This window comes from Macaca nemestrina, chromosome 6 (assembly GCF_043159975.1).
Source record: "Macaca nemestrina isolate mMacNem1 chromosome 6, mMacNem.hap1, whole genome shotgun sequence".
NCBI classification, from domain to species: Eukaryota; Metazoa; Chordata; class Mammalia; order Primates; family Cercopithecidae; genus Macaca; species Macaca nemestrina.
In genome coordinates, this window is record NC_092130.1 from 3743658 (window position 1) to 3767641 (window position 23984).

The 23984-nt window shown below is 54.3% G+C and overlaps 2 protein-coding genes across 3 annotated transcripts in view; one reads left to right on the forward strand and one right to left on the reverse strand.

The window, feature by feature from the left end:
* Positions 1-8092: 8092 nt before the first annotated feature.
* LOC105480943 (G protein regulated inducer of neurite outgrowth 1) lies at positions 8093-23173 on the forward strand. Of its 2 annotated transcripts, XM_011740157.3 has the most exons (3): positions 8093-8213; positions 19087-19282; positions 19436-23173. In XM_011740157.3, the coding sequence occupies exons 2-3, from the start codon at positions 19130-19132 to the stop codon at positions 22169-22171; spliced, it is 2889 nt and encodes a 962-aa protein (XP_011738459.2). In that variant the 5' UTR covers positions 8093-8213; positions 19087-19129; the 3' UTR covers positions 22172-23173. The 2 variants fall into 2 exon arrangements, with proteins under 2 accessions (XP_011738459.2, XP_011738458.2); XM_011740156.2 differs by having other exon boundaries at positions 19087-23173.
* Positions 23151-23984, reverse strand: part of LOC105480959 (cadherin related family member 2) — a 47106-nt gene continuing 46272 nt past the window's right edge. Inside the window, exon 32 of the mRNA XM_071098057.1 lies at positions 23151-23445. Within this exon, the coding sequence (XP_070954158.1) occupies positions 23305-23445 (141 nt within the window). The 3' untranslated portion in view covers positions 23151-23304. The remainder of the gene's footprint in view (positions 23446-23984) is intronic.

Here is a 23984-nt window from a genome sequence, read left to right on the forward strand (position 1 = left end):
ACGCCAAAAACCAGGTTTGCCATCTGGCTTGTGGGGAGATTCATTCCTGCTTCCTGGGTGCCAAGCCTCACATCTGGTCCCACTGAGAATGGTTCTGCTCAGAGACCAGTGTTCTTATCTGCCAGGGTCAATGCATTCCAGGCACAGGCTAGAAGTGTCAGCCAAGATACCAGTCTTGTGTCAGAAGCCTTGACCGTGTGCATGTGAGAGGCCACACATCTCATGGGCTCTCCCTTGTGACAGGGACCAAGCCATTTCCGAAGTGCCCAGTACATCCCACCATGAAACGCTTATCTCCAGTAATTTCACTGGAAACTGCCCTCAAGTCTTTCTTGTTTTTTACCCCCAATTTATGGATGAAGGAATGAAGGCTGGAGAGGCAGTTACCCTGCCCACCGTCACCGTTGCTGGGAAGTGGCAAAGGCCACATTCAGCCCCAAGCCTGTCTCCAAAGCTCAACTCCTTTGGAATTTCCAAAAGGGGACTGCTTTGCCTCTGAGGGGAGATAAACAAAAGACACAAGCAACAGGAAAATGTGGAGGTAGCAGTGTGGAGATTACGGACACTTGTGCAATTTCATGGAGCCAGGGAGCGAGGCTATGCACGTGGGGGGGTTTGAGCTGTGTGTGCACACTTACAAAGGTGGTATGGGCATGAAGTGTGCTCTGTCTGCATCAGTGTTCACGCATGTACACATGTTGCCCACAAGTGTTGTGGGTTCGTTTAGTCCAACAGTGTGCGTGGCACAGCTGCTCTGTCCTTAGATGAAGGAGGGGCTGCAGGGAACAGCCCTCAGGTCACTGCTCCAACTAGAGCTCACCTAGTGATCACAAAATGGCCAAGAAATACGTGGAACGAGGTAATCTTGAGTTTTACGAAGAACAAAGCAGAGCAGTGTGAGAGAATGTGATGAAGAGGAGGTGGTGAGCAACCTTAAAATAAGGCGACCAGGTCAGTTGTCTGAGGAGGGGAGGTTGGAGCTGAAACCTAGTGGAGAAGAGGGTGGTATGGGAAGACCTGGGGGGTGGCAAGTGTCACGGGTGGAGGAAAAGCCCACCTCGCTGTGTGTCTGTGTGTCCCCAGCAGTGTGGTCATGAGGCTGATCCCAGATCTCCTGAGATCTGTGGATCCAACCCCACCTCACCTGGCCCATGATTTCCCTTTGTCTGCCGGCCTCCTCCTCCACCCAGACAGCAGCCGTCACCTCTGCCTGCTGCAACCCTCCCTCTTCTGAGCTTTCCTTAGTCCTCTAACTGGAAGTGATTTCTCCTCCTCACCCCCATCCTGCTTTGCTGTGCACATAGAGACTGCCTTTCCACCTGTGTCAGCACCCTGAGGACCCTTGCTGGGCGGCTAACCTGAAAACTGCCCTCTCCCACTGATGGAGGGCTGGGGAGGGTCCCCCGTCCCCACTGTTCGTCGGTCTCCCCACCCCCACCCCCAGTAATGCAGCTCCACAGCTTTCTCTGGAACTTTATTTTTGTTTTCTCCCTTCCCTATTTATAGCTCTCTCCCCTTCAAACCATCCCTGCATCCATCCTGTTGCCTAGAAACGGGCTCTGGGCTGAGGGTGGGGGAAGGCCAGGCCGAGCCCAGGCAGGGGAAGGAAGAGCTGTCACCCACTCCCCTGTTAGCACCACCCCCAGGCTCCCAGAAGCCCACCCCTCCCTCTGCCCAGCACCCATGGTGTTTTTTTAAAAGAGAAAACAAAATGTGACAAGCAGCAGCCTTTGGGAAGTCCTCCCTGGCTCCTCAAGGGCACCATGATCATGATTTCACTCGCACCTCTCAATAGCCTATCCTGCCTGAAGCCTGGACCCATTTTTTCAGATGAAGAAAGGGAGGTTTCAAGAAGCAAAAGTCTTGCAGCCCAGGTACCCTCTCAGTGGCAGCTCCATGCTGTGGGGTTGAGAGCCTTGGGATATCGGCCTGACACACTGAAAAGAAAGCTTGAAAGCATCAATCATTCTGTAATTATTTACTTACAGAAGGATGGAGGGAAAAAGTTTACAACAAACCTGCCACACAGCAAGCCACTGGCCATGCATCCACCATGCCCTCTACCATGCGCCCTACCATGCCCCTGCAGTCCCCCCACCTACCTCCTACTGTGCGCCCACCACACCCAACTGCAGCTTAACTTCTGGCCCTAGTGCTTCCTTCCACAGATTGGACCAGGCCTGCTTCCTGACTCCGTCACGCCACCAACTGTGGCAGCGGAAGTTCACATAACCTCTCTGAGCCTTGGTTTCCTGAGTCCCAAAATGAGGACTCCCCATAGGACTAGTAGGAGAATTACATGCAATACTGATGAGAAAGTGCTTTGTAAATTATAGAGTGCTGTAAATTGGGAGTGATCAGTTAGAATAGTTAATATTGTTTATTGTTGTTGTCGTTGTTAGGGCCAAGAGGTAGGGCAGGGGAGCCAAAATCAGCCCTGAGATTAGAGAGGGAGCCTCTGGCCAGTGTCCAGGAAGAAGGACTCCTTTCCCTGGCAGAATGAGGGACATGGGTGGGGGCTGCCTGGGCACACCTGCAGGATATCACGGAGTGGAGGAGGGCACAGAGGTCCTCTTGTGCCCAATTTCTCCCTCTCAAGTGCTCCATCCCTTATTGTCCACCCCCAACTCATTGTCCCCTGCCCTAAGGTTCAACTTTGCTTTCCAAATAAGCTCTCTGGGATAACTTGAGCCCAGGAGTTCGAAATCAGCCTGGGCAACATAGCAAGACCCTGTCTACAAAAAATACTAAAAATTAGCTGGGTGCAATTGCTCACACCTGTAGTCCCAGCTACTTGGGAAACTGAGGTGGGAGGATTGCTTGGGCTCAGGTACTGGAGGCTGCAGTGAGCTGTGATCATGACACTGCGCTCCATCGTAGGCAAAGCAAGACCCTGTCTCAAAAAAGAAAAAGAAAAAGAAAGGCTCTTGGGCAGTATGGGAGAGAGGGCTGCCAAGGAGCAGCTGGGCCATGATTCAGCCTGAGTCACCATCCAAATCCTGGAGCCTCCCTCATCCAGGTCGGGCTGCAGCTGCTGGGGGTGAGGGGGTGCAGCGAGTGGGGAGGGGGCCTGTGTGAGCAGCAGGCTGTGTGCATATGTGCCCAGGCCAGGGCTCTCGTGACCACCAGTGCAGCACTGTGAGGGCCTGGGGGCGGTGCCTATGAGGAGATCAGGGTGGGGAAGGTGACCCAATGTGCATCAGTTATCTGGGCTGACTGAGAAGGTCGGGTTTCCTTGTGTGTGTGCATGTGTGTGTGTGTGTAGCATGTGCACATGTATGAGGTTGTATGTATGTCTGAGCGGGGCTAGAGTTTGACTCCCAACTTTGTTACTTTCTAATTGTGCAACCCTGGCAAGTTACTTAACGTCTCTGAACTTTTTAGTTTCCTCACCTACGAAATGGGAATAATTGTATTGTCTCACATGGTTTTCTTTAGGATTAAATAGAATGAGGTGAAGACTGTAAAACACGTATGTACAGTAAGTGGTATACTACCATCGTTGTCATCATCTGGGGAGTCCTGGGTGAGACATGGCACACAGGAGAACGGGTGTGGGTCCGAGTGTCTGTATTCAGAGGGTGCAGGTGTGTGGGGTCTGGGTATTTGTTATTTTTATTTTTAAATAATTTTTTTTTAAATTTCGTTCAATCTTCATAGCCAGCTATGGGTAAGTATTTCTTGAAGGAGCGTGTGCGTGTATATGGTGTGTGCATCCCTGAAGCAAACACAAGAGCTTTACAGAAAGTTGGGTTTGTATGGCACTGCCTGCCCTCCACCACCCACACACACACACACACACACACCCCACACGTGCACACACACACAGCACACACCCCTAGTGGCTTCAATTTGCTGAAATATGGCCTAGACCAGGGCCAGTATCCAGGCAAAGAGTTCAGGAACTGTGGATGCTGCTGTGTTGGGAATCTCAGACCTTCTCAAAAGTTTTAGCCTCAAACAAAGCTAGAGTGGGAGTAGCCGCCTGGGTGTGGGAAGGGGATTGTGTTTTATGGAGGAGATATGAATGTGAAAGAGAGGGAGAAAGAGGGCAAGATACATATTTTGTGTGTGTGTGTGTGTGTGTGTGTGTGTGTGTGCAGGGGTGGCTTTGGGGGGTGGCTGCTGTCTCTGCTCTGGTACGGTCTGCTTGTCTCCATGGTGCCTGTTGCCACACACGCTTGCTTTTCAGAAAGTCACTGGGATTGTTTATTCCACCCCCGGCCTGGGCGCCAGCCAAGAAGCTGCAGGCACTTGTTTATCTTGTGGTGCGTACGAGTGTGTATGGCTCCCCAGCGGCAGAGCAACCCGAGATACATACACACACTCACATGGGGGTGAGTGACCATGTCGGTTGTCACAGGGTGAGCCTGAACCCTAGGATGAGTCACAACCTGGGACCAGATGGATTTTCTCCACACGGGGACAACGATGACCCCCAGCAATTCCAGGTGTATGCAGCACCGATTCAGCAAGGCCCAAAATTCCAGGAGAGTGGGAGAGGCAGGTGGCTTTGGTTCTGTGCTCCATCCCTGACCTCCCCCCCAGAACAAATCAGTGACCTGGGTCACTGCCCACCCTAGAGCTGGCACTGGGATCCATCCCACCCCACCACATGGGCTGGGGTGGGGAGGTGGTATCCCAAGGAAAATGGAGGTGCCGTAGTCAGAAAAGGGTGCGCAGTGCTGGGCTTGCCATAACACTGCTGTCCACAGCAAGGGCATTTGGTGTATTTTTCATCCCTACATCTTCCTTACAGCTCTGAGAGCTAAGCATTGTATATGATGATATCGAGGCTAAGAGAAACTTCAACCAAGGCTACACAGCTAGTAACTGGCAAAGCCAGGACTGAACCCACATCAACTGCCTCCGTACCTGTTTTGAGCTCCTCTGCATTAGCAAGTGCTTTGTTTTGTTGTCTGGAAATTTTCATTATAAAAATGTTTTTATCAACAAGTCCCTATGGAACAAGAGTGGTTGCAGAGCATGGCAGAGGACCTAGATTGTAAAAAGGCTCCGATGTCCACATAGCAGGCACTGCCAGAATTCCGACCACATCCCCTTGGGTGCTCTTATCATTTTTGTGCCCACCAGCAGGACTCCCAGCAGCAGTACTGCATCTTTGTCAGAGAGATGCTGTCAGGCTGCTGGGACCCACTTTGCCCACATTCACTGTGGGCCAGGAGTGCCTGGGAATTAACACACAGCCCATGCAACACATTCCAGGGATGGCCCTTAACCAACATCTGCTGGTGTTGGGATATAAATACCCCACCTCCCTTGCCCTCAGCCAGGAGAATTCCAAAATGTGTATTTACCCCATTTTCCAAGAGTTCGCTGCAGGATTAGGCTTCACTCACTCACTGTGGTAGCCGACTTAATAATAACCTCATACTGGCTGCCTTCCCTTCCTGGGTCACCTTCCCACTCCCCTGCTGGTGTCCTTGCACCTCACAAATAAACCACATGCCTTTGATCTTTATCTCCAGGTCTGGGAGCTGCCCTGGGGTTCTGGAGCCTATCCCTGCCTTCCACCTGAGCATCCAGGCCCAACCCTGGTCCTCTCTTTTGCTGACACCTTGCCCTTTCCCTCTGTACTGGGCACCTTCCATCAGAATTTAAATGCCTTCAAGTCTCCTTCATCTCAAAATCCCATCCCTCTGGAGAGACTGTCATTCCTCTTTTCTCTCTCAAAGCCCAGACTTTCTGAGGAAGTTGTCTACTTGCCCACCCCATTTTCTTACTCCCATTTCCTCATCAGCCTACCCCCCGACCATGGCTGCCTTCCACCCCCCTACTCCACTGACTGCATCTCATCAACTTTCAAAGTCCAGAGGACACCTTTCAGGCCATATCTTGTCTTCTTGATGTGGTTGACCCTGCCTGCTTTCTGGAACACTCTCTCCCTTGGCTTTTGAGATATAACACTCTCCTGGGCTGCTTCTGGCTTCTCAGATCACTGCTTCTCATTCTTTGCTGCAGCCTCCTTTTCCCAGCCAGTCCCTTCATGTTGGTGTGCCTCAGAGTTGGCCTAGGGCCCTTGTGTCTCCCTGCCTGGTGTGTACTATCCTCCCACGTGCCGACACCCCTCCCATGACCTCCAGCACCAACTGGAGGTGGATGGGCTCCCTTGTCTGACTTCAGCTTTGGCCACTACAGAACTCAGTTCTGGACTCAAATATATCAGCACAGCCATCCTATAAGCCCCCTTTTCCCCCCAGAACTCGTAAGTTATCTGTCCTTCATCCACCTGGCTCCCCAAGGCAGAATCTCAGAGAGACAGCAGAGATCTCTCTCCCCTCCCACCCACATCCACCTCATGGTCAAGCCCTATTGATTTTAACCCCTAAACAGTTATCCAATCTGACCCCTCCTCTCCATCCCCTACAAATGCTGCCGTGGTTCAGGCATCGTCATCGCTCACCTGAACACCTGCCACAGCCTCTTCACTCCTGCCTAGTCCCTGCTCCTGTCCACCCTCGTCCTGTCCCAGGGGGACCTTTTTCGATCACAGGTTGGTTCTTGCCACTTTTCGCATCTGTGAACTTCTCCAAGCCTTAATTTCATTTGTGTCATGGAGCCAGTAATGTTTACTTTGAAGGGCTGTAGGGAGAAAAAAATGAAATGATGAACGTGGAATAAGGGTTTGTAAGCTCTGAAGCGAAATGGCCTTGTGGGCAGTGAATGAGCAATTTTCAGGACCGGAAATGTGAGGAAGCAGCCCCGGTGTGGTGCTGTCCGTGGTTCTGAAACCGGTCCGACACGCTGAGGTTTTCTCCTTCCCTGGCGTGCTGCCTGGAGACGCCAGTCCCACGGAGTTTCTTCATTTACCACTTAGAATTTTTTATATATATATATTAAGGATCACGGTGGCTTAGGGTTCACTAAGTAAGAGAGGGGAGTAAAACATAAGAATAAGACGTGAGGTTTCAGGAGTTAGACTGCATGGGTTTGTAATCCTAGCCCCACTACTAACTAGATGTGTGACTGCAAACAAGTTACTTATCTGCTTCTGTTTTCTTACCTGAAAAATGGAGATATAATACATTAATATTAACTTGCTCCTAAACGATTGGAAATTGAAATTAGATAAAACCTGTAAACAGAATCTTAGCGCCGTGTCTGGCCCTACATAAGCATCATTGCCAATAGTTGTTACCGTTAATTAATAGATGGTGGTGGCTTCATAGTACCGGTGCGAGAGGGTTTTATCACATCTAGGGCAATTACGGAATTATTTTTTCTCCTCTGGGAAGTCAAGGGGAAGGGAACTCCTTCTCTGCAGGAAAATGTGGAGGGGGTGGGCAGCGAGTCTCCGTGTCCTTGGTGATTCAGATACCACTGGAAGTCCCTGAACACCTACTTTGCCCTTCCAAGACCACCACGAGGTGCTTAATGTTAGTTCTGTTTTACAGATCGGGAAACTGAGGTGCAGAGAGGTGAAATAATTTGCCCGAGGGTACCCAGGGGGAGGGGGCGGGCCCCCCGACTGGGAGGCCGCAGCCAGGGACTGGAAGACGCCTCTGCCGCACCACTACCTCCAGGCGTCCCCGCCATTCGCTGGAGCGTGGGCAGCGGCGAGACAAAGGGCCGGGGGCGGGGAAGAGGAGGCCGGAAGTGCGACCAGGGGTGTGGGGGGCGGAGGCGGGAAATTTCCTCGCTGGCGGAGCCGGGAGATCGCGCCGACCTGGGTCCCCATCCAGGCGACGCGAGTCCTCGGCAGGCGACTGCCCCTCTCTGAGCCCCAATTCCCTCCTTGGTCAAGCCAGGCGAGGGCATTCGAGGGGCTGGACTGAGATCTGCGAGACGGCGCGCCCCGCCCTCAGCAAGCGCGCAGCAAAGGGGCAGCCTCTCCGGCCCTCAGTCTCCCTGTCTGTGAAGTGGGAACCCGCCTGAGGACGGCGCGGAACCCAGGAGCCCAGGGGCCGCAGTTAGGGTTGGCCAGCGAGGGGCGCCCCTCCCTGGCTCCCTCGGGCCGCGGTTTCCCCGCGGTCACCGCCCCCTCGCGGTTCCGAGGCGGCCGGGCAGCCAGTGCGCATGCCCGGGGCGGGGCGCGGGGCGGGAGCGCAGAGCCGGCGCGGGGGACGGCGGCGCGGAGTCTGCGGGTCCTCCCGCCAGCCCGGCCGGAGGCAGCCGAGGCCGCTCGGGCGGCGGCGGCGGCGGCGGGAGCCGGAGCGCAGCGCGCCCAGGAGCCGGAGCAGCGGCACTGCCTGGTAAGCGCCGCGCCCACACCCGCTGTCTTTCCCGGCGGGCGGCGGCAGCCCCTTCATCCGCTGGCTGCCGCCCCGGAGCCGCTGTCCAGGGTCCTCGAAGCCCCGCGGCGGCGGGGCTCAGACATCGCGCGCGGCATGAGCCCGGGTGTGTGCGCGCGGCATGGGGCGGTGGGGGTCTTGTTTCCAGGCTCCTTGCCGGGGCGGGTGGGGCGGGGCGGGGGCGGGTCCCGCAGCCCCGGGCCGAACATCCGAGGGGCCTGGCGGGCCAGGCTGCCCTGGCTGCGGGGTCGGCCCCGCGCCCCGCCTCGCCGCCGCCCGCTGGCTTTGTTCGGCACGGCCGCGCGGGAGGGGGGCGCTTCCCGCCACTGGGGGGAGGGCGTCCTCCCGCGTTGATTCATCTTCCCCGGAGCGAGCTCAACGATCCACTGGCTCCACTCGCACTACTGAGCACACTGGCCGTCACACACCCATTGTGGCACACACTCCGGGGCGCGATCACACACTCACCACCGCGTTCACGCACGGGCGCCTCATTTCCTCCAGTGAGGCCACAGGTCTACACACACACACACAATGGCTGTTGGTCATTCCATTAGACTCATACACACAGCCACCTGTCACCCAGGGTACTGGGTGGGAGCCTTGCGTACACACCCAGGCACAGCTACGCACTCAAACCAGCCATCGCGGATCACAGCATGGTCCACTCAACAATACTCCCCGATCACAACACACTCGGGGCCACCCTGCCCTGGCCTGCTCACCCCTGCTCATGGTGTCCCTTGCGTACCCGGAGACCCTGGAGTAGACTGCCACCCTTGTGCACACACTCCCTGTTACACACACACTCCTTAGCGTGCTGCCCACTCCCACCTACACTGTCCCACGTTTGCACGTCCATGAACGTCCTTTCTTGCCCTCCTATGTATGTATGTATGTATGGTCTGAGGACCGTTTCTGGAAGAAGGTCTGGCTAACACCTTTAGATTCCTTCTGCCCCGACATCCCAGAGCAGGAGACTTTGCTGCTCTGAGGGCACTAGGAGAGAAGGGGACAAGGGGCAGCAGACTGAGATTCTCAGACGTACACGACTGCCGAAGCCCCTCAAGCCTTTGTTGGTCTTGTCAGCATAGGAAGAGGTATTTGCAGGTGCTTGGCAGCTCTGGCCCTGTTTATGGGTGTAAGGATGGCTCTATGCTGGAAAGAAATCCTAGAGGGAAAGGAATGGCTGGCCAGGTCTCTGTGGCCTGAATGGGCAGTCATAGGGGCTGCTGCTCTCCCTGGGAGCAGGACACAGGCACCTGTGCAACACCCAGATAAGCTCTCCCAAGAGTGAGATGCCCACAGGTTCCAAGTAGCCCCCATGAGGCACAAACACACAGGCCATTCTGCACATGCAGAGTGGACATACACAAAACAAGCTCTTCTTGAGCAGAACACAGGAGCCAGGTCCTGGCCCCAGAGTGGCCCAAGCTGGTACATATATCCACAAGCAGTCTGCTCACTCCTTTGCACAGCAGGTGAGCCCGCCCACATACCTAGCAGTCATTCCTACCTTCTGCCTCAGTCGGGCCACACTCAGCCTGTTTGTGCCCAAGTGTGCAGGCTCATCTGCTCAGAGGGTGTGCACATTCCCACAGCTGGGGGAATGTAAGCAGGGGCATGGGGAGCTCCTGCTGCTTCTACTGCGTGCTCCTTGGCACTGTTACTTGGGAGAAGCCTTGGCCTGACCTCAAAAACCAGAAAGGGAGTTTTAAGAACCAAGTGTCAGGCCAGGTGCAGTGGCTCATACCTGTAATCTCAATACTTTGAGAAGCCCAGGCAGGAGGATTGCTTGAGGCCAGGAATTTGAGACAAGCTTGGGCAACATACCAAGACCCCCATCTCTACAAAAACATAAACATTAGCTGGGTGTGATGGCGCATGCCTATAGTTCCTTAGGAGGCTGATGAGGGAAGACCGCTTGAGCTGAGGAGTTGGAGGCTACAGTGAGGTATGATTGTGTCACTACACTCCAGCCTGGGCAACAGAGTGAGACCCTGTCTCAAAAAAAAAAAAAAAAAAAAAAATAGAGCCAAGTGTCAGTGTCCACAACCTTAGAAAGAACCCAGGCTTTGTGCTTGGGCACAATTGGCTTTGAACCACAGCCTTCCTCCCTCCCACCACAGCTGTGTGCCCTTGGTCAAGTCTTCTCCCTCTGACTTCAGTGGCCTCATCTGTGAAATGGGATGATAACACCACCCTCATGAGATTGTTGTGGGATCCAGATGATAAAAAGAGACTGAGACTGGGTGCAGTGGCTCACGCCTGTAATCCCAACACTTTAAGAGGCCGAGGTAGGTGGATCACTTGAGGCCAGGAGTTCAAGACCAACCTGGCCAACATGGTGAAACCCTGTCTCTACAAAAAATACAAAAGTTAGCCTGGTGTGGTGGCACATGCCTATAATCCCAGCTACTCGGGAGGCTGAGGCAGGAGAATCACTTGAACCTGGGAAGGTGGAGATTGCAGGGAGCTGAGATCATGCCACTGCACTCCAGCCTAGGCAACAAAGCAAGACTTGGTCTAAAAAAAAGGAAGTCAGAGGCCGGGCGCGGTGGCTCAAGCCTGTAATCCCAGCACTTTGGGAGGCCGAGACGGGCGGATCACGAGGTCAGGAGATCAAGACCATCCTGGCTAACACGGTGAAACCCCGTCTCTACTAAAAAATACAAAAAACTAGCCGGGCGAGGTGGCGGGCGCCTGTAGTCCCAGCTACTCGAGAGGCTGAGGCAGGAGAATGGCATAAACCCGGGAGGCGGAGCTTGCAGTGAGCTGAGATCCGGCCACTGCACTCCAGCCTGGGCGACAGAGCGAGACTTCGTCTCAGAAAAAAAAAAAAAAAAAAAAAGGAAGTCAGTGAGCATGCTGGGCCCAGGTAATGGAGCTAGATTCTAATGGGATAGTCGCAGGGAGAGAATGTGGGGCCCCAGGCCTGGGCTGCCTCTCGGAGAAGCAGCTCGAGGATCCTCAGGCCTCCCTAAGATCTAGGAAGGGCCCAGCAGAACTGTGAGCAGTAGAGCCTCTGGGAATGGTCTTGGGGCATTTCTTAAACCCAGGGCTGGCCTATAGCTCTTCCAGATATAACTACCTCCCTTCCCCCATTTCACAGATTGGAAAACTGAGACCCATCGAGTAGAAAAACTTACTCGGAGTCATAGAGGATGTCAGTGACTAAGCTGGGGCTTGACCCCACATCTTTCTACCTCCCTGACCAGGCTCTCTGTCCCTACCCTGGACTTTATCCCATCTCAGAGGCTGGAAAATACAAGTTGGAGATGGGGAAGCCTAGGGACTTTCAAAAGGGGCACGTTATCAGCTGAGCCAAGCTTGCCTTTCAGAACCTGTTTCTTCCTCTGGAAAACAGGACTACAACACCTGCCTGGCAGGTGGGTGGGATTTTCACATAGTAAGGGCTTGATTTGTACAAGGTCACCTCCTGCCTTTCTTGGCATCGAGGTCCAGGGTCCAAACTCAGGTGGCTACAGGCCAGGAGGGTGACATACATGAAGGGCCGGCTGTGAGAAAAACGACAGTGCAAATTCCATGATTGATGGCAGCAGACAGTCAGCCTCAGTGTCTAGGACACCATGGGGAAGGGGGGCGGATTGTGGCTGATTGGGGAGTACACCCCCATCTAAGGAGGCTGTCCCTTCGGGGCTCCAGCTGAATGTTGCCAGGCAGGAAGCACGCTCAGATTGCCAAATTTTCGTTTTCCAAGAGAAGCTGGAAATCTTACTGTCAAATGAAATCTTCTAATGTTTAGAAGTTAATCAGTTAATTCCTTTTTAAAACTGATTTTAAAATGGGTTTAGCGCTGTGGGTCAAACAAGCACGTCTGAGGGTCAGGTTTTGCTGGTCTGTGTCTGCTGCAGGCCCTTTCCTCCCCTGCCCCCTCCTGGGAGCACAGCTGGGCTCTGACAGGCCGAGTAGATAAAAACAGGCCTTCCACAGACACAGACCAGCCCTAAAGTGAGCAGAGTCAGGCACACCCCTCATTTTCTTTAATTCTCATTATAGCCCTGGGGGAGCAGGAGGTGGGTTCTTCAGGGTCCCCTAGGAGGAGAAGGGCGTTGCTTGAAGTCACAGAGCTGATAAGCGGTGGGCTGGCCTGACTTTCTGCCCGGGCTTCACCCAGGAAGAGGAGCTTGTTGGCTGGGCTGGTGTGTGAGGACTCCAGGGTTGGGCTTCCAGGGCTGAAATGAACGGTACTGAGGGCCCAGAGCACCCTTCCTATATCCTTTGCTGACTTCTTCCAGCTCCAGCTAAGCTTCCTGTACACCAGCCAGGCAGCTGTTGAATTCCTATTTTCCAGAGAAGGAAACAGGCAGGCATGGGAGGCAGATCCTGGCCCTCACTGGAACCTGGGCCCTTTCTCTCTCTCCCTGTCTCTCTGTTTTAAAGACAGTTTCTTGTTCTGTTACCCAGGCTGATCATAGCTCACCGCAGCCTCAAACTCCTGCACTCAAGAGATCCTCCTGGCTCAGCCTCCGGTACAGGCAGGACTATAAGTACATGCCACCACACCTGGCTAATTTCTTTTTTTTTTTTTTAATTTAAATTTTTTGTAGAGATGGGATCTTGCTATGTTGCCCATGCGGGTCTGGAACTCCTGGCCTCAAGCAATCATCCCACCTTGGCTTCCCAAAGCACTGGGATTACAGCCGTGGCACTCAGCCCCAGGGCCCTTTCCCTTGACCATCTTCCCAGTCACCCTGGTGTATAACGTCCTTTTCCATAGCCCAAGGGCCAGATGGATCAGAGGTTGCAAGCTGGCGACCTAGGGGTCAAAGTTGGCTCATGAAAGTGTTTTGGCCGGGCGTGGTGGCCCATGCCTGTAATCGCAGCACTTTGGGAGGCCAAGGCAGCCAGGTCACTTGAGGCCAGAAATTCAAGACCACCCTGGCCAACGTGGGGAAACTCCGTCTCTAATAAAAATTTTAAAAATTAGCTGGGTGTGGTGGTGTGTGCCTGTAGCCCCAGCTACTTGGGAGGCTGAGGCACGAGAATTGCTTGAACCTGGGAGGCAGAGGTTGCAGTGAACTGAGATTGTACCACTGCACTCCAGCCTGGGCGACAGAGTGAGACTTGGTCTCAAAAAAAAAAGTGTTTTGTTTAGCCTGTATGATATTTTTAAAATGAGCCAATATTTAAAATACAGATATCCAGGCTGGAATTACAGGCTCATGCCTGTAATCCCAGCACTTTGGGAGGCCAAGGCAGGCAAATCACCTGAGGTTGGGAGTTCGAGACCAGCCTGACCAACATGGAGAAACCCCGTCTCTACTAAAAATACAAAATTAGCTGGTCATGGTGGCGCATGCCTGTAATCCCAGCTACTCAGGAGGCTGAGGCAGGAGAATCACTTGAACCTGGGAGTTGGAGGTTGCAGTGACCCAAGATAGCATCGTTGCACTCCAGCCCTCCAGCCTGGACAACAAGAGCAAAACTCTGTCTCAATAAATAAATAAATAAATAAATAATAAATTAATAAATTAATAAAAATACAGATATCCAGATTTATGACTTAGCTTAAAAAAATTTTAGGAAACCTGGAGGCACAGAGGCCACATTCACTTCCCTGCTTAAATACTTCCAAGGGGCAGGACACACTGGCTCACTAGGTGCTAGGTATAATCCTATTCTAGAGATGGGATCTTGCTATGTTGCCCATGCTGGTCTGGAACTCCTGGCCTCAAGTGGTCAAGGTATAATCCTATTACTTTGGGAGGCTGAGGTGGGAGGATCGCTTGAGCCTAGGAGTTTGGCTCTTAGACCAGCCTGGGCAACATGGCGAAACCTCATCTCTACAAAAAATACAAAAATTAACCTGGCATGGTGGCACACACCTGTAGTCCCAGCTACTTGGGAGGCTGAGGTGGAAGGATCATTTGAGCCAGTAGGTCAAGGCTGCAGTGAGCTGAGATTGAGCCACTGCACTCCAGCCTAGGCAACAGAGTGAGACATTGTCTCAAAGAAAAAGAAAATACTTCCGGGGTTTCCGGTTCCCTTAGGCTAACCCCCCTCCTCCACCACGCCTCCTGATCAGCTGCCTCCTCTTCCGCTGCCACCCCCTTTCCAACTCCACTCCGGCTCTTCATGGCTGGCTCAGATGGTAACCGCCTCAGAGGGGCTTTTCTTGACCACATGTCTAAACCAGCTGCCCACTCCTTTGTCTTCACAGCATCCATTATTTGAAATAATATGATTTATTTGCTACTTGTTTATTACCCTCCTCCCAATCTTTCTGCATCTATAAGGCAGGGACCCCACATTTCTTATTCACTGCTGTATCCCCAGTCCCAAGAGTAATGCCTAGAACATTGCCTGTGTGCTCAGTAAATGCTGAGTTAATGGAATAATTCCTAATTGGCCACAATTGGCAGGAATTGAGTGCAGTTGCCCCTTTAGAAGGGGCCAGTGCCCTCTAGTTTGCCACAGTCCCCACCACTCCCTTTTGTCTCCCTCAGTCTAAGGATATCAGGAGTCTTTCATTATCTCCCTTGCTCAATTGTTTTTCTTACAGGAGAAAACAAATATTTATCTGTGCCCATATCACTATCAAAAGGCCAAAGATGAAGATGGACTCAATTCATGCCACTCAAATCTGATGCCTGCCTCACCCCTGCAGGCTGGTGACCATCCAGTGATCCCAAGAATTCCACCAGACCTCTCCCGTGCTTCTGGCCTGCTTCCTACTGCCTCCTGGATGTCACCCTCCTTAAGCCCATGGGAACTCCAGTTCCACTTCCGAAACCCAGTGCCCCATCGTCCTCTGCAAAACTGTTCCTCTTGGCCGGGCGCGGTGGCTCAAGCCTGTAATCTCAGCACTTTGGGAGGCCGAGACGGGCGGATCACGAGGTCAGGAGATCGAGACCATCCTGGCTAATACGGTGAAACCCCGTCTCTACTAAAAATACAAAAAGCTAGCCGGGCGAGGTGGTGGGCGCCTGTAGTCCCAGCTACTCAGGAGGCTGAGGCAGGAGAATGGCGTAAACCCGGGAGGCAGAGCTTGCAGTGAGCTGAGATCCGGCCACTGCACTCCAGCCTGGGCGACAGAGCAAGACTCCATCTCAAAAAAAAAAAAAAAAAAAAAAAAAACTGTTCCTCTTCCTGTGTCCTCCTCTTAGTGATGGTCCCCCTCCCCCACCTCATAAGCCAGAGCCTGGGGGACCCAGTAGTGCACAGCATCGACTGCGTCCCCATCCAGAGACCTGAGGTCTGGCTAGGGACCCAGAGGTGTAAATGGCTAGATGCAGAGTGACATGAGCCTGTTACAGGAGAAGCAAGAGGCTGCAGGAATCCCCAGGAAGCTGGTAGCCAAACAAGACCCACTAGAGGAGGAGGCGTTTTAACGGAGACCTGAAGGTGTAATAAGAGACAGCCAGGCCAGAAGGGAGGGAGAGATTCCTCCAGAAGAGGGTGTGTAGAAGCTGAGATCGTGGGGGAGAGACAGCGTGTGTGTGTGTGTGTGTGTGTGTGTGTGTGTGTGTGTGTACATGTTTTAGGGGTGGGAGGGGGTAATGAAAGATAAATCCCAGCACTTGAGTAGAAACATAGGGGCTTAGGAGCATATTAAAGAGTTGGACTTTACCCCAAATGTAAGAGGGAGTCATTAAAGATTTCTCTATAAGAAAAAAGAAAGGACTAGGCACACACATAACCACAATTTAAACATCACAAAGGGGCACACAAAGAAAAGTTTCTCGCACCCTCAGATCCCTGCTCTTCCTTCTGGGAGACAGTCACTGTCAAAGTTTTATAGGATTCCATCCAGAAATTCTCTCTTTATAAATAAACCCATCCATGTGGGTCCTTTTCCTTGGCTACATGCGTGGGATCCTAGTGGCCATGCTGTCCCCTGGTTTTTTCAATTAATTTATCTTGGGTGCTTTCCCTCATTACCCCACACCTTCTAGTAGCTGCCCGGTGCCCCGTGTGGTTGTCCCACAGTTCACAGAACCTGCTTCCCAGTATGGTTCTTATCACTAGCCATGCCCTTGGGTACCCCAGGACCATCTTCAGGACCCCAGGTCTATCTTTAGGACCATGCCTAGAGGTGGGCTTGGTGGCTCAAATGCTATGTGTGTTGTAAACTTTGATAGAAATTGATAAATGTCCTTCCAAAAAGATTACAACCAATTTACATTTCCGGCAAGAATGAGGAGGGTTTTGAGCCAGGGAGGGCACGGTTGGCTCTGCATCTTAGGTCATTCAGTCATTCATGGAACAAATCTGTATGGGGATCTTCCTTGCTTACTGCATGTGTGCGAGGTCTCAACTCTGGGATATATCAGATAGCACAGCGAAGTCCCACCTCCCGGAGCTGGCATTTTAATGAGAGCAACACACCACAAGCAATAAACGAATGTATGTGATATGTCAGATGGTGACAGGTACTATGGAGGAAAACTGAGCAGAAGAGGGTGGAGAATGCCAGCCAGAGCTGGGGAGGAGGCGGTTTTACATTGCATGGGTCAGGGAAAACCTTGGGGAGCCGACCATGCAGATGTTCGGAGAGAAATCTCTCCATGCAGAAGAAGCAGGCAGTGCCAAGGCATGGAGGCAGGCGTGTTCAAGGCTCAGCGAAGCACCCAGCGTGGCTGAAGCAGTGGGAGGGAGAGGGAGAGCAGCAGCAGAAAGGGCAGAGGAGGTGATGGATCCTGAAGGTGCAGGGACTTCTGAGCCATTCTAAGGAGTTTACTTTTACTTGGCGTGCCATGGGGAGACACTGCCTGGTTCCAAGCAGAGCGGGGACATGATTTGTCTCGGGTTTTACTAAGATCCCTCTGGCTGCTGTGTTGAGAATAAGCTATGGGGCAAAGGAAAACGTAGGGATAATCCAGGTGAGAGATGGTGGGGGGTTCACCAAGGGCAGTGGCCAGGTGCTGGATATATTCTGAAGTTAACTCCATTATGTTTTGCTGATAGATGTGGGGTGCGAGAGTCAAGGGTGATTTGGGATTTGGGCCTGAACATTAAAGCGATGGTTTTGGAGCAGGTTTGGAGGGATCAGGAGCTCTACTCCCTTTGGCTACTGAATGTGTAACGGAACGGGGTTGCTTGTAGGTCCAGCTGCCTGCTGGACCCTCTTCGATATCCTCCAGGCACCACAAACTCAGCTTGTCCAAAAACGGATCTCCCCCTTTCCTACATCTCCTGCCCAGCACCATCACCCACCAGCCCTCACCCTAGCCAGTACCCTGCAGACCACGCCTGCTGTTACCAATACAGCCTATTGGTACCTGTCAGTTTTCCTTTGGATTTCTCAATTCGGCCTTTAACTACCATCTCCAGGACCTCTGCTGTGCTGTCTCTCATCGAGATTCCTGCAACTGCTCAGGGCCTGTTGCAGGGAAAGGGCTAGGTGAATGAATGAAGGATTAAATGGATGAAAGATTAAATGAATGATTTACCAGCTTCCTAATCGGTCTTGGCCAACTCCTGTCCTCCTTCAGCCCAGCCTCCATACCATCCCAGGAGAACCTTTGAAAACACACATATCTGACTATGTCCCTTCCTTGACTATAAACCATTCACAGCTCTCCAGGGCCTACATAGACATAAACTGGTGGCCTACAGGCAAGTCTTGTTTGGCCCACCTAGTGTTTGGGGTTTTTTTTAAAAACCTTGAATTTATTAGAATATTTTACATCAAAGTCTGGATTTCCCACTTAAGCAACCAGAAGAACTGGTGCTACCAGCTTGCCTTTTTCCAGGATAGCACTTGGCTGATGCAGTAGTGGTTCTCCCTTTATTATTTTTATTTATTTTTGTTTTTATTTGTTTATTTTTGAGATGGAGTCTTGCTCTGTTGCCCACTCTGGAGTGCAGTGGCACGATCTTGGCTCACTGCAACCTCTGCCTCTCGGGTTCAAGCAATTCTCCTGCCTCGGCCTCCCGAGTAGCTGGGATTACAGGCGTTCACCACCACACATGGCTACGTTTTTTGTATTTTTAGTAGAGACGGGGTTACACCACGTTGGCCAGGCGGGTCTTGAACTCCTGACCTCTAGTGGTCCATCAGCCTTGGCCTCCCACAGTGCTGGGATTACAGGCGTGAGCCACCGCACCCAGCCATTGCTTTAGACAGAGCATGTGCTCTCTAATTTGCCATAGTCCCCACCACTCCCTTTTGTCTTATACCTAACCCACTTCCCTCACTTAAATTACCTACCTGATCCCTGGACATCAGAGTTTGCAGCCCCTGGCCTAGAGGACAAAACATAACTTCTGGATAGTGTGTTGCATGGGGTGGGGTTGAACAGGGAGGGGCAATGGTAAGCAAAGTTGAAAAGTTAGGCTGTGGGTGGGGCGCAGTGGCTCACGCCTGCAATCCCAGCCTTTGGGAGGCCGAGGTGGGTGGATCACCTGAGGTTGGGAGTTCGAGATCAGCCTGACCAACAAAATACAAAATTAGCTGGGCGTGGTGGCACATGCCTGTAGTCCCAGCTACTTGGGAAGCTGAGGCAGGAGAATCGCTTGAACCCAGGAGGTGGGGGTTGTAGTGAGCTGAGATGGCACCATTGCACTCCAGCCTGGGCAACAAGAGCAAAACTCTGTTTTAAAAAAAAGAAAGAAAGAAAGAAAAAGAAAGTTAGGCTATGACCAAATTGTGAAGGGCCTTGAATGTCATTTTAAGATGTCTTTATACAGAGGGCCACTGGGAGCAATGAAGCAGGGGAGTGACATGCTTGGGTTTGTGTTTTTAATCCAGGTCCTCTGACAGGTGGGGACCTGACGGGACACAGCACTCAGTGAGGAAGGGGAAAAGGAAGAGGCTCCTCCCGCACTGAGCTTTGGGAAGTCTGAGTCAGCTCTCTCTCTGTTTCAGAACCAGACAGCAGCCTTGGGTGCAGGCGTGGTCCTGAGGGCAGATGGGCACTGCTGAAGACCCGGCCTGGCTCCAGCTGCTTCAAAAGGACTCCAGCTCCCCAGGACCCCGACCCACAGCCTTCTTCTGCCCACAGGATGGGAGCCTGGGGGCTGGCGGCCCGGCCATGAGGGATTACTGCCCCTCCCAGCAAAAGGCAAGCCCTGCACCCCCCAGGTACACCCCTAACCAAAGTCCAGGCATGGAGTCTAGACACAGAAGCCCCAGTGGGGCTGGGGAAGGGGCCTCCTGCTCTGATGGCCCCAGAGGGAGCCTAGCCTGCCCCTCCCCAACCTGCTTCTCTCCCCAGGAGGCACCCTCCGAGGAGACCTTGGAGGCACATGGAGCCTCCATCTCAGGGACACCAGAAACCACCATGTCTGGGAAGCCAGAGCCTGTGTCCTCCGTGAAAACTGAGCCCAAATCCTCAGATGACAGAATTCCTATGTTCTTGGAGAAGATGGATTCCAAGTCCTCAAAGCAGGCTGATTCCACTTCCACAGGAAAGGAGGATCCTGGATCCTCGCAGAAGGCAGATCCTATGTTTACAGGAAAAGCAGAGCCTGAAATCTTAGGAAAGGGGGATCCTGTGGCTCCTGGAAGGATGGATCCCTTGACTCTAAGAAAGGAAGATCTTGGATCCCTGGGAAAAGTAGATTCTTTGTGCTCCAGCAAGATGGATACAGTGTCACCGAGAAAGGAGGATCCTGGGTCTTTGAAAAAGATGGATCCTGTGTCCTCAGACAAAGTGGATCCTGTATTCCCAAGAAAGGAGGAGCCCAGGTATTCAGGAAAAGAGCATCCCGTGTCCTCAGAAAAGGTGGCTCCTACATCTGCAGAAAAGGTAGATCTTGTGTTGTCAGGAAAGAGAGATCCTGGGCCCTTGGGAAAGGCAGATCCTGTGTCCTTGGAAAGCATGGATTCTGTGTCCACAGGAAAGACAGAGCCTGGACTCCTGGGCAAGCTGACTCCAGGCTCATCCAGCAAGAATGGGCCTGTATCCTCTGGGACGGGGGCTCCTAGGTCCTCGGGAAGGCTAGATCCCACATGCTTGGGGATGGCAGATCCCGTATCTGTGGGAAATGGAGAAACTGTGCCCACCACAAAAGAGGACTCCCGGCTCCTGGGAAAGATAGACGCTGCCTCCTCAGGAGAGGGGCGTCCTGTGTCTGGCCACACGGATACCACGGCTTCAGCAAAGACAGATCTCACGTCTTTCAAAAAGGTGGATCCCGTGTCTTCAGGCAAGGTGGATCCAGTTTCTCTGGGAAAGATGGACCCCATGTGCTCAGGAAAGCCAGAGCTCTTGTCTCCTGGACAGGCAGAGCGTGTGTCTGTGGGAAAGGCGGGAACTGTGTCCTCAGGAAAAGAGGACCCGGTGTCCTCCAGAGAGGACCCCATATCTGTGGAAAGTAGAAAGACATCATCTGAAACAGTGAATCCTGAGTCTTTGGGAAAGACAAACCCTGTGTCTTCAGGTCCAGGTGATACCAGGTCCTTGGGGACAGCAGGTCCCCCATCTGCAGTAAAGGCTGAGCCAGCGACTGGCGGAAAAGGAGATCCCCTGTCTTCGGAGAAGGCAGGTCTGGCCGCCTCTGGAAAGGCGGCTCCCACAGCCTCAGGGAAGGCCAAGCCCCTGGCGGTAGGCAAGGAGGACCCTGTGAGCAGGGGAAAGGCAGACGCTGCCCCCTCTGGACAAGGGGACTCTGTGTCTAGAGGTAAAGTGGTCTCAACTCCAGGAAAAGCAGTCCCGGTGCCCTCGGGGAAGGTGGATCCCGTGTCCCTGGGAAAAGCCGAGGCTATCCCAGAGGGAAAGGTGGGTTCTCTGCCTCTAGAGAAGGGGAATCCTGTTAACACCACAAAGGCGGATCCCAAGGCCTCAGGGAAAGCAGAGGCGCAGTCTGGCGGCAAAGCAGAAACGAAGCTCCCTGGGCAAGAGGGCGCCACAGCACCAGGAGAAGCAGGGGCTGTGTCTTTGAAAAAGGAGACACTGCAGGCCTCAGAGAAGGTGGATCCTGGATCCTGCGGAAAAGCAGAGTCCATCTCCCTTGCTTCAGGGAAGGGAGAGCCTGTGTCCCTGGGGAAGGCCGACTCTGCACCTTCCAGAAAAATGGAGTCCCCATCCTTGGGGAAGGTGGCCTCCCTGACTCTGGAGAAGACCAAGCCGCCCTCCTCCTCCAGGCAGTTAGACGGCAAAGCCCTCGGCTCAGCCCGGTCTCCCGAGGGAGCCAGGGGCAGTGAAGGCCGCGTGGAGCCGAAGCCCGAACCCGTGTCCAGCACCGAGGCCTCCAGCCTCGGCCAGAAAGACCTGGAAGCTGCTGGGGCCGAGAGAAGCCCCCGCCCAGAGGCCGCAGCGCCCCCACCGGGACCGCGGACTCGCGACAACTTTACCAAGGCGCCATCGTGGGAGGCGAGCGCCCTGCCGCCGCCGCGCGAGGACGCGGGCACTCAGGCGGGCGCGCAGGCCTGCGTCTCAGTGGCCGTGAGCCCCATGTCTCCGCAGGACGGCGCTGGGGGCCCAGCCTTCAGCTTCCAGGCGGCGCCTCCCGCGCCCAGCCCCGCACCCAGACCGCCCTCGCGCCGAGATGCGAGCCTGCAGGTGTCGCTGGGCGCCGCCGAGACGCGCTCCGTGGCCACTGGGCCCATGACACCGCAAGCTGCCGCGCCGCCCGCCTTCCCCGAAGTGCGGGTGCGGCCAGGCTCAGCGCTGGCGGCCGCCGTGGCGCCCCCGGAGCCGTCTGAGCCCGTGCGAGACGTGAGCTGGGACGAGAAGGGCATGACGTGGGAGGTATACGGCGCCGCCATGGAGGTGGAGGTGCTGGGCATGGCCATCCAGAAGCATCTGGAGCGACAGATCGAGGAGCACGGCCGCCAAGGGGCGCCCGCGCCGCCACCCGCTGCCCATGCGGGCCCCGGCCGTTCAGGCTCGGTGCGCGCCGCGCCGCCCGATGGAGCCGCCAAGCGTCCGCCCGGCCTCTTCCGCGCGCTGCTGCAGAGTGTGCGCCGGCCGCGGTGCTGCTCGCGAGCGGGACCCACGGCCGAGTGATCTGTCCCCATTTTGTACGCCCGAGTTTCCGACCTTCTCAGGCTCCCTTCTTGATCACAGGCCCCTAGAAGGGGTCCCCTCTGCGTGCCACAGGCCTCCGAGGGGATGTGCAGCCTCTAGGGCTGTTGCGTCCCCATCTTTATAGCCCCTCCCATCACAAATACAGAAGAACCCCTTCTACCAAGCTCCCTTATGGCCATGAACCCGGCCAGCCCTGACGCCCCACTGTTCCCTCACAGCCCTCAGCTCTACTCCCGGTCACACTGGGCGACCACGGGGACCTGCTCAGCACCCCCACCTCCCACCCCCTGAGAGCTGGGGCAGGCTCCTGGGATGTCCAGACTGGTGCGTTGTGGTCTCCGGTGGGGCCAGATCCCCAGAACAGGGAGAGACTGCATGCAAGTCTGAGTGGCAGAAGCTTCAAGTGGGTGAGGATCGGTGTGTGAGACCCCCGAGTGGGCACGGCTCTGAATGTGAGGCCCCGGGCGGCACGTTAGGTAGAACAAATGTGAGCATCTCCACTCTGGCTGACCCCGTGGCCGGGGCGTCTCTTGCATGCTGTTGGTGGTCCTTCCCCAGTTCCTATCTCCCACCCGCCTGGTTCCAGCCCCATGCCCTCTCCCACTGAGACACAGGTTTGAGATTCCCAGAGAGGCCAAAGACAGCTGCAGGAAGTACCCTGGGGGCTCAGCTGAGAGAGAGAGAGAGTCACAGAAAGGCCAGAGGGTCTCAGGAAGGTCTGGAGGTCACAGCTGGGCTCACAGAAGCTCTTGGGCCCTGGCATCCTGGGTGACAGCTGTTCTTAGGTATTGGGGACAGGACAGAGAGCTCATTCTATAACCACAGTTGTCTTTTAAAGGCTACCCTCTCCAGCCCCTTGTCACCCCGTGCTGTGAGCCCCACAAGTCCCCTGTGACCACTCAGTGCCCCATCCCCACCCCTCCAGCCGCAGTTTTTGGCTAAACTGTCACAGCATACATTGGTAATAAAATGTTTCCCCAACCCCTGTCTGCCATGATTGGCCAAAAGCAGGAGGCAGGGCAGTGTCATATATTTTCATCTCCAGTGAGACAGGTGCAGTTAGGGTGTGGTGGGGCCTCTTCGAGGGGGGGCCAGAAGAGTGGGGGCCTCTGTCACAGGTCTGTGGTGTCCAGGCCAGCGTTGGTGTAGGACGGCCCCTCCAGCTGTCCGCTCGCACCTGCCTGCTGTCTTGACAGGACCACACTCAGGGGCTCTGGATCTGGCTCTGGTGGTGTGTGCGGTGGCCTGTACTCCTGCATGGAGAGGGAGAGGAGGTGTGAAGGGCAAGGTAAGGTGGGGCAAGCGCCCCAGGCCCTAGGGGAGTGCCTGGGCTTCAAGCTCAGGACCAATGGTTCCTTGGCAGGGGTCCTACCCTGCCCCTCCTGGGGCCTCTGGTCCAGGCTGTGTCCCACAGGTGGCCCTTGCTAATGGTGATGCAGATCAGGTGAGGGGGAGGGTGTGGCCTGGGGGGTCCACTCTGGCCTTTCCCCTGCCCACCAACACTGCGGCACTCTGCTATTCAGCCCAGTTCTGGATAATGCTAGGCCCTGTGTCCTGTGTCGAGGAGCCAGCCCAGTGCAGTTCCTGCCCCCTGCACCCCACGGCAGGCACTGTGTGGGTCAAGGTCCATCCATTACCTCAACCACCCACTGAAAACCTCTGAGGGAGGGAACATGTCCTCTCTTCACAGATGTGGAAACTGAGGCTTAGAGAGCTCTACTGGTGAAGAGGGGGCAGACCACTGGTCTTGCTGGTTCAAAAGCGTGTCCATGGTGTGACACTGCCCTGGTTG